The sequence below is a fragment of the Falco cherrug genome, chromosome 3, assembly GCF_023634085.1.
Source record: "Falco cherrug isolate bFalChe1 chromosome 3, bFalChe1.pri, whole genome shotgun sequence".
NCBI lineage: Eukaryota > Metazoa > Chordata > Aves > Falconiformes > Falconidae > Falco > Falco cherrug.
The window spans coordinates 110,677,267-110,685,567 of NC_073699.1; the positions used below are offsets into that span (position 1 = coordinate 110,677,267).

General features: G+C 57.0%; 1 protein-coding gene across 2 annotated transcripts; it reads left to right on the forward strand.

The window, feature by feature from the left end:
• Nucleotides 1-19: 19 nt before the first annotated feature.
• Nucleotides 20-8,070, forward strand: SH2D5 (SH2 domain containing 5). 2 transcript variants are annotated; one of them, XM_055706442.1, is made up of 12 exons: nucleotides 20-141; nucleotides 1,540-1,654; nucleotides 2,078-2,232; nucleotides 2,604-3,582; nucleotides 3,757-3,837; nucleotides 3,955-4,029; nucleotides 4,286-4,429; nucleotides 4,522-4,731; nucleotides 5,935-6,103; nucleotides 6,199-6,301; nucleotides 6,374-6,533; nucleotides 7,732-8,070. In XM_055706442.1, the coding sequence occupies exons 4-12, from the start codon at nucleotides 3,499-3,501 to the stop codon at nucleotides 7,930-7,932; spliced, it is 1,227 nt and encodes a 408-aa protein (XP_055562417.1). In that variant the 5' UTR covers nucleotides 20-141; nucleotides 1,540-1,654; nucleotides 2,078-2,232; nucleotides 2,604-3,498; the 3' UTR covers nucleotides 7,933-8,070. The 2 variants fall into 2 exon arrangements, with proteins under 2 accessions (XP_055562417.1, XP_055562418.1); XM_055706443.1 differs by lacking the exons at nucleotides 20-141; nucleotides 1,540-1,654 and adding an exon at nucleotides 1,694-1,951.
• Nucleotides 8,071-8,301: the final 231 nt, after the last annotated feature.

An 8,301-nucleotide genomic window follows, 5' to 3' on the forward strand; every position in this document is an offset into this window, starting at 1 on the left:
TGGATTGCTGCAGAGGCAGATCTTTGTTAAAAGTACATTGCCAGCATGAAAGAGTGGGGCTGTTCTAGCCCTGAGCCCCGGCCAAGCTCTAGCTGGACTGACTTGTGATCTTTTTCTTCCCTGGTTTCTCTGGAGATCAAGGTGAGCAAGAAGAAAGCTCTATTTGAACCTCTTGGTGCTCCTCTTCTCCCTCTGCCCCCCGTCAGTGGCCAGTGGGGACAAAAAAAGACCGGCTGAAATCTTCCTCCTCTCTGCCCTGCTCAACAGAGCAGCACCTGCGTTCAAAACGCGCTCTGCCATGTCCCCAGCTCTCCCTCGCACAGGGCAGTGGTAGTGATTTGAATGTGACCCGACAGGGTTGTCATTTAACGTTCTTTTGGACAGAGTTGCACATACCGTGCTGAGAGGCGTGGAAGTACCTTTAGAAATAAAATGCAAAAAAAGAGAAAATAGCTTTACTGAATATTCTTTTCAGTTGCAGTTCAGTCCCGGTGTGCTACCGCCAACAACTGGGAGTTTAAAAAAAATTCTTACAGAAATGTTGTAAATTGTTTCCAGCCCTCTAACGAGGGTGCAAACAGTAGGTTAACAAAAATCACTGCTGATAGAAAACTGGGAGAATGAAAGCCCTGATCAAAGAGGAATCCACAGGGATGTAAAGCAATTGGAAACATTAGTTAATGGCTCTTTCCTGGGGCTACTTGTACCAAAACAGCGGGGTTTGTTGGCATTTTCCTCCAGGCAGGCACTACAGTGAGCCAAACTTGAGAAACTGCTTCTCTCATTGATAGGATATTTATGGGGACAAGGAGTCCTTGCCTGGTGGTGGGGTGTTTTGCAACCTCCCTCTTCCCAATAGCATTCCCACACCACGGGATATTTGTTAAAACACTGGTTTAGATAACACCAGTTTTTTCCACAACGTGAGCATGGCTTAATTTTGCTGTGGGACACCTTGAACTGGAGCATTGCGCTAAAAAGGGTCATTGGCTCCCTTGGTCATCGCCAAACTCCTTTTGGTTGTGGTTTTAGTTGCTAATTCGATGATTTCTGCACACTGGGCCAAAAAAAGCTGTGGGTCTTCTTGTATCTCACACAAAGGACCGATCCTTGCCTCCTGGGAGCAGCAACTGGGATTGAATGGGAAAATCATCCCACGGCAGTGTTGCCGGCAGAGCAAGTGGCAGCTCTGCTGCATGTTCAGGAAGGTTAGCACTGGCTCTGCCGCTCGCTCTTCTCCAGTTTTTGCTTCCTAGCCAGACTGGGCTCTGTTATGTTATTTCTTCAGCCCCATCTGTCCTGGCTTTTTTTCTTTTTTTCCGCTGTTTCTGCGCTATTGACTGTTCCAGCGGGCTCTGCCGGGGCATCTCATGGAGTCTTGAAGCTGCCAGAACTGGCAGCGACCCAAGGTTTGAATGCTGCCGTTCATACCCTTTTCCTTGCTCCCTAGGAGCACCGGGGTGCGAGATGGATTTTTTGGGTGTACCCATGAGAGGTTAGACCCCATCTCCTCCCCAAACTGTTGCTTTCCCTTCCCAGGAGCCAAGCGTGGCCCTGAACCTGGAAGCAGATTTTGCTTTGGCCCCGTGGATTTGCCTGGCCAGAGGATTTTGGGCACCAAGGCTCTGGGTCTGCATGGCTGCGTTGCAGCGAGGTCAGAGCCATCCCTCTTTATTTCCTTTTTTTTATTCCTAGCAGAAGTGCATAGTGGTGGGCAAAACTCCCCAGGGAATTCAGAAATTTGGGTGAAAAGGGTCTGAGCATCAGGGCAGGGGGTGGCGAGTCAGAAATAAACACGTGTGTACGCGTTGGGGTTAGAAATCGCTTCTCCACTGGGCACGCTGTAGCAGGGGGGGAAGCAGAAAAATACCAGTTGCAGCCGCGTTTTCCAAAGAGCTCGAACGTTTCTGCTCGCCGTCGTCGCTTCCAAGAGACGGAGAAAACCGGGGAGGTAAATTGCAGTGATTCATCGCAGGCAGATCGGAGGCAGGAAATTAGAGTTCACTGCCTGCCCCGTGCCCGGCGTGGGCTCGGGCTTGCCGGGGCCTGGCTGACGGCGAGGGCCTGACGCCCACAGGTCGAGCATCCCCGAGCATCCCTGCATCCCTGCGCCGCAGCGGGAGCTGCTGGAGGAGCCACCCTGGGGAAGGAAAACAACCGGCCAAGGCCGAGAGCCGGAGCGGGGAGAATTTTTCGCCTGCGTTTCTGCGGAGCCATCCCAGCAAGCTGCCCGTGAGCCGCAGGGTGGAGGGGTGGGGGTGGGCAGTGGCATGGGGGTCCCTGGGGGTGCTTGGTGGCTGGGTGTTACATTCCTCCCTTCAAATTTGGGGTCAGCATCTCTCCCTTGGGGACCTCCAGGGTGGCCGGTGGGCTGGGGGGCTCCATTGAGAAATGAAGCGTGAGAAAAGGGGGGCGGGGCTTGGGGGCTGCCTGCCTGCGGATTGGCTGGGGGCGGGGGGAGACCCCCCAAATTGTGCTGGAAAGGAGAGGGGCAAACCTGAGCTTGCGAAGGGGATGGGGGCATCATAGGGGGACCCCCCTCACCCCATCAGGATGTGCTTGGGGTAGCCAGACCCCCTTCCTTCCCGTGTGTTTGTACCCAGGTGGCTGTGGCGTGGCCTTGGTGACACGAATTGTGCCGGTCTCAGCCCAGCTGTGGGGGCAAAACCCCGTTGGGTGACTGGAGAGGGGCTGGGTCCATCCCTCAGTGGGTTCTCTGGCTGAACACCCCCCACCCCCCCAAACCTGCTGTCCTCATTGTTGGTGTTTTGGGGATCATCCCTGAAGGGCTATGGGGGTCTTGGTGCTGCATGACCAAGGGGGAGCGGGACAGTGTGCTGAAGGGGGAGGGCGGGATGGGGGGCACCCCAAAATCTCACTGGGGTTCAGGATGTGGCACTGCATGCCCCTCGCTTGGGGTCTGGACTGTATGCTCAGGGCACAGGGACTGCATGCATCACGTCGGGATTCGGGGACCCTCGCACCGCACCCCCTGTCAGGACACAGGGACCACCTGCACGCTGCCCGGGGCAGGACATGGGGACCCATGCATCAGGGTTGGGGTCAGGCTGTGGGGACCCTGGCATGGCACTTGGGGTCACAGGAGGGACCCTGGCATGATGCTGAGGGTGGGGACATGGGGACCCTTGCACTGGCGTTGGGATGCAGGGACTCTTGTGTTGGGGTTGGGGTCAGAACTTGGGGACCGTTTTGCTGGGGCAGGTACGGAAGGACACTTGCATCGGGGCCGGGATTTGGGGACCACGGTACGGGGACTGCAGCATCTCCCCAGGGCTCAGCCGGCTGGAAACGGGGGACAGTGGGGGCAGGTTGTGTCTGTCCCCTCCCTCCCCGCAGGGACCCTGACCAGGGGCCAGATCCGGGCTCCCACCGCTCACTCCTGTACCACCACCCTGGGTGGCTCTGGATAATTTGGATGTGGCACCGGAGACGCTTAATCCTGTCCTGATCCAGCCTTCACCCCAAAACCCTGCTGCCATGAAGAAGAAGCCGGGCAATGGGAGGGGGCCGGACCCTGCGGCCCCCCAGCAGCGAGCCCGGGGCATCATCAAGCCAGCGGAGGTGATTTACCCCCAAGGGACACCCTGAGATGAGGTTTGGGGGCAGGTGCATCCCCATGAGCCCTCAAACCATCATCTCAGGGTGGTCCAGTTGCCCCGGGGGGAGTAATTACTGCACTGGGGGGGGGTTGTTGCTGACTCAAGTGAGTTTTTGCCCCCCCTCCCCCCCGCCCAGTATGTGGGCTCCTTTGCCGTGGAGGACCTGGACCTGCAGCAGCAAGTGGGGCAGCTGGAGGAGCAGCTGCGGGCGCTGAAGGTCAGCCATCCGCCACCACTCCCCCTCACTGGGAAACAGGGGGACCCCAAAGAGTGGAGGGGGACCCCTGGGTAGCACAACCCAGACGCCCCCCAACGCTGCCTCTTTCCCTGCCAGGACTGCCCCAGGAGGAGGTCGGTGGTGCTGAGGTTCAGCTTGCAGGGGCTGAAGGTCTACGGTGCCGACGGGGAGGTAGGGGTGCTGGGGGGGGGGTGTGTCATGGGTGCTGAGCAGGGTCAGGGGTGCTGAGTGGGGTCAGAGGTGCTGGGTGCTGCTGGAAAGGTGCTTTGGCAGGGGCTGGCACCACTGAGCATTGCTTTCCACTTGGGAACCTGTTTTCCCATTGCAAATAGGGTTGCAACCTGCTATGGAAATAGGGGTGACCCCAGCCTTGCTTGCACCCCGGGGGGTGCTCGGTCCCAGGGATCCCCTCGCCTTGTCCCCGCAGACGCTGCTGATGGCGCACGCTCTCTGCCGCATCCTGTACAGCACGTGGCACCACGCCGACCGCCAGTTCGCCTTCGTGGCCCGCAATCCCTGCAGCCCTGCTCGCACCCTCTTCTGCCACCTCTTCGTGGGGCTCCCGGGCGAGGTGCGTGGCACAACCCCCCACCCTCCCCCCCCAAAAAAAAAACCCCACCCCATTATTATTATTGTGAATATTTAATTTTTTGCCTCCTCCAGGTGCAGACCCTGCACCTCTTGCTCTGCCGCTCCTTCCAGCTCTGCTACCTCCTGGCACACCCCGAGGACCAGGCGGCCGAGGGGGAGCCCCTGGGGACCGGGGTGCTGCGGGAGCCGCTCAACCCCGAGGAGGTGTCGCGCAACGTCAACGCCCTCGTCTCCTTCCGACGCCTGCCTGCACCTGCCGGCCTGGGCTCCCTGAGCACAGGGGTAGGTGCACTCTGCAGGGTGCTGGGTGCTGCTCCACGGGCCTTTGCACACTTGCTTGTATGATTTTTACATGGGTTTTATGTGGCCTTTGCTTACACGGCACATTTTTGCATGGTGTCTTGCACAGCTTTTCTTGTGCAGCCTTCTCTTTGCACAGCCTTTCTTTCACAGCGGAATGTGCGTGGCACTTTATGAAGGGCATTTTTTTTGCACAGTGGTATTTACATGATGTTTTTTGCGTGGCAGTTTTTGCATAGTTTTGCCTGGCAGTTCTTGCGCCAGGTTTTGCCTGGCGCGTTATTGCACAGCACATTTCTGCGTGGTGTTTTGCGTGGCATTCTTGGGCACATCCTCTTTGTCAGCATTTCTTTGCACAGCGGTGTAGGTGCAGCATTTTGCACGGCACGTTTTTGAGCTGCACATTTTGCAAGGCCCATCCCACACAGGCTTTTCTTGCATAGTGTTGGCACAGCCTGTTTTAAGTGGAATTTTGTGGGACAGTTTTTTGCACAGCATTTTGAATGACCTTTTCTTGTACGACCTTTTCTTGTGAGGCATTTTGCACCAAGCGTAGTTGCATGTCAATTTTTTTGCACAGCAATTTTGCATGGTGTTTTGCAGGGCATTTTCTGTGTAGCGTTTTTGCACAGCACTTTTTTGAATAGTATTTTGTACAGGGGGTTTTGCATGGTTTTTTTGTATAACATTTTTATATGGCCTTTTTTTTGCATGGTGGCTTGCATGGGTATTTTTGGTGTGGTACTTTTTGCAAAGCATTTTTTAATGGCTTTTTCTTGCATGGAAGTCTTTGCAAGGTGTTTTGCATGGGTCTTTTTGCCCGGCGTTTTTGCATGACATGTTTTTTGTATGACATTTTTTGTATGGCGCTTTTTTTTTTTGCATGGTGATTTGCATGGGTTTTTTGGCATGGTATCTTTCACAAAGCATTTTTAATGGCTTTTTCTTGCATGGAATTCTTTGCATGGTGTTTTGCATTTTTGCACGGCAATTTTTTTTATAGCATTTTTTGTGTGCTCTTTTGCATTTTTCGAAGGGCAGGTTTTTTGCCCAGCATTTTTGCGTGGTGTTTGAAACAGCATTTTTTGCCTGGCATTTTTTTTTTTTTGCCATGGTGTTTGGCATGACATTTTGCATAGCAAGAGCCCCCAACCACCCCTCACACACATCCTCTCTGCCCCCCAGGATCGGCGGCCAGAGGCAGAGGGCAGAGCTGGTGCCTGGTGCCCCGGGAACCCCTACTGCTCCCCGGTTCTGGTGCGCAAAAAAGCCATCCGCAGCAAAGTCCTGCGCTCAGGGGCTTACCGGGACTGCGGGGGCGACAGCCAGCTCCACCAGCCCCCCCGTGACACTGGTGAGTGCCAGAGGGAAACTGAGGCACGGGACATACGGGTCGCCCCAATTTCATGAGGTTTTAGGGGTGATGAGGGGATTAACGGGCTCCCACAGCGGCGGTGGGATGGGAGAGCAAAGGGGCGAAGAGCTTGGCCTTCCTCCCCGAAAACGAGAGCGTCCTCGCCGAGAGCGTGTGGGCCTTCGCCGGCATCACCAGGTGAGTGTGCGGGGGGGGCCCCGCTTGTCCCCACCACCCCACCCCCGTGCCCACCTGCCACCTCGTCCCCAGGGATGGTGGCATTGCGCTGCTGCGGCGGGACGTGCCTGGCGCCTTCCTCCTGCGCCCCGAGCCTGGCCTGGCCAAGCGCTGGTGCCTCTGGGTGCGGGCGCCCTGCGGTGTCGTCTCCTACTGCCTCTTCCGGACCCACCAGGGCAGGTTCTGCGTGGAGGTGAGGGTGCTGCGTGGGGGTGGCAGGGTGCAGGGGCGGCGGGGGTGAGGGCGTTTGGGGCATGAATGCACCGGTGTGTTTGCTTCGTGGTTGCAGCAGTGTGTGGTGGCACTGTGCATGGGTGCACTGGTATGTGCATGCATAGGGTGTAAGTGCATTTGGTGCAGCTGTGCATGGATGTGCTGGTGCGTGCATGCACAGGGTGTAAGTGTTTGGTGCAGCTGTGCATGGGTGTGCTGGTGCATGCATACACAGGGTGTAAGTGCATTTGGTGCAGCTGTGCATGGGTGTGCTGGTGCATGCATACACAGGGTGTAAGTGCATTTGGTGCAGCTGTGCATGGGTGTGCTGGTGCATGCATACACAGGGTGTAAGTGCATTTGGTGCAGCTGTGCATGGGTGTGCTGGTGCATGCATACACAGGGTGTAAGTGCATTTGGTGCAGCTGTGCATGGGTGTGCTGGTGCATGCATGCACAGGGTGTAAGTGCGTTTGGTACAGCTGTGCATAGATGCATTGGTGCATTGGTGTGCCAGTGCACAGATACTCTGCGGGATGTGTGCATCTGACGCATTGTGTATTTGGTGCATCTGTGTGTGGCTGCATTGGTGCTTACGTGCATCTGATGCAGAGGTGCACAGCTGCATTTGCTTCATGGTTGCATCAGCATTCAGGTGCGTCTGTGCATGGGTGCACGGTGGCACTGGTGTGTGGGCACATTGATTTGTCGGTGCATTGGTGCACAGGTGCATCTGTGTGTGGTGCACAGGTACCAGTGTGTGTGGGCGCACGGATGCACCCACACTTTGATAAGTGTATTTGATTTGCAGGTGTGCAAGCACATCCACGCATGGGTATGTGGTGCACAGGTGCATTGGCGTGAGCACGTTTGGTTCACGGATGCCTTTGATGTGTGGGTGTGTCAGTGCACAGCGTGCAGCTGTGTGGATGCATGGGTGCATGAGTCCATTTGATTTATGGGTGTACTGGGCTTGTGCGTGCATGGTGCACGTGTATGCAGCTGCTTCTGTGCATGAGTGCACTTTTGCGTGGCTACACAGGTGCTTCGTGCGTGGGTGCGTTCAGTTCCGGGGTGCATGGGTGCACAGCACACAGGTGTGTGGGCATCCTGGCAAGGCCCGGCGGGGGGGCTCACCTCTCCCCTCTCTCCTGGCGGCTGTGGCCAACACCATGGCAGCATTCCACCGCCGAGTTCGCCAGCGTGGCTGCCCTGCTGGCTCACTACTCTGCAGCACCGGGGGGCTGCTTCTGCCGCCTGGCCCCTGGCCGCCGCAACCCCGGCTACCAGGAGCGGGACCCCGGCGGTGGGGCCAGTGCCTGGGGGGAGGCCGCCTGGGCCCCCACCGCCCCCGTCGGGGTGCAGCATGAGCGGGGTTAGGCCCGGGAGCACGGCTGCCCCCCCAAATCCCCATTTAGCTTTAAATCGCTGCCGTCTGCCTTAGTTATTCCCCTCCGCGGGCTGCGCGCAGCGGGCTGTACGGCGTGCCTCTGCAATAAATGGCTCTCTGCTACCGGAGGGGGAGTCTGCTGGCGGCCTTGTGTTCCCCATCCCCCACTACAGTGCTGCGTGCAAGCGGTGCACACTCTTGTGCACCCTCATGAACTTGCTGTCATGCACATGTACCCTTGTGAACTCGCACTCATGCACGCACTTGTGCTTGCATGCACGCATCTGCGTAACCACACCATGGACTCACGTCTGCACGCACACCCATGTACACTCACACACCTGCACCATGCATTTGTG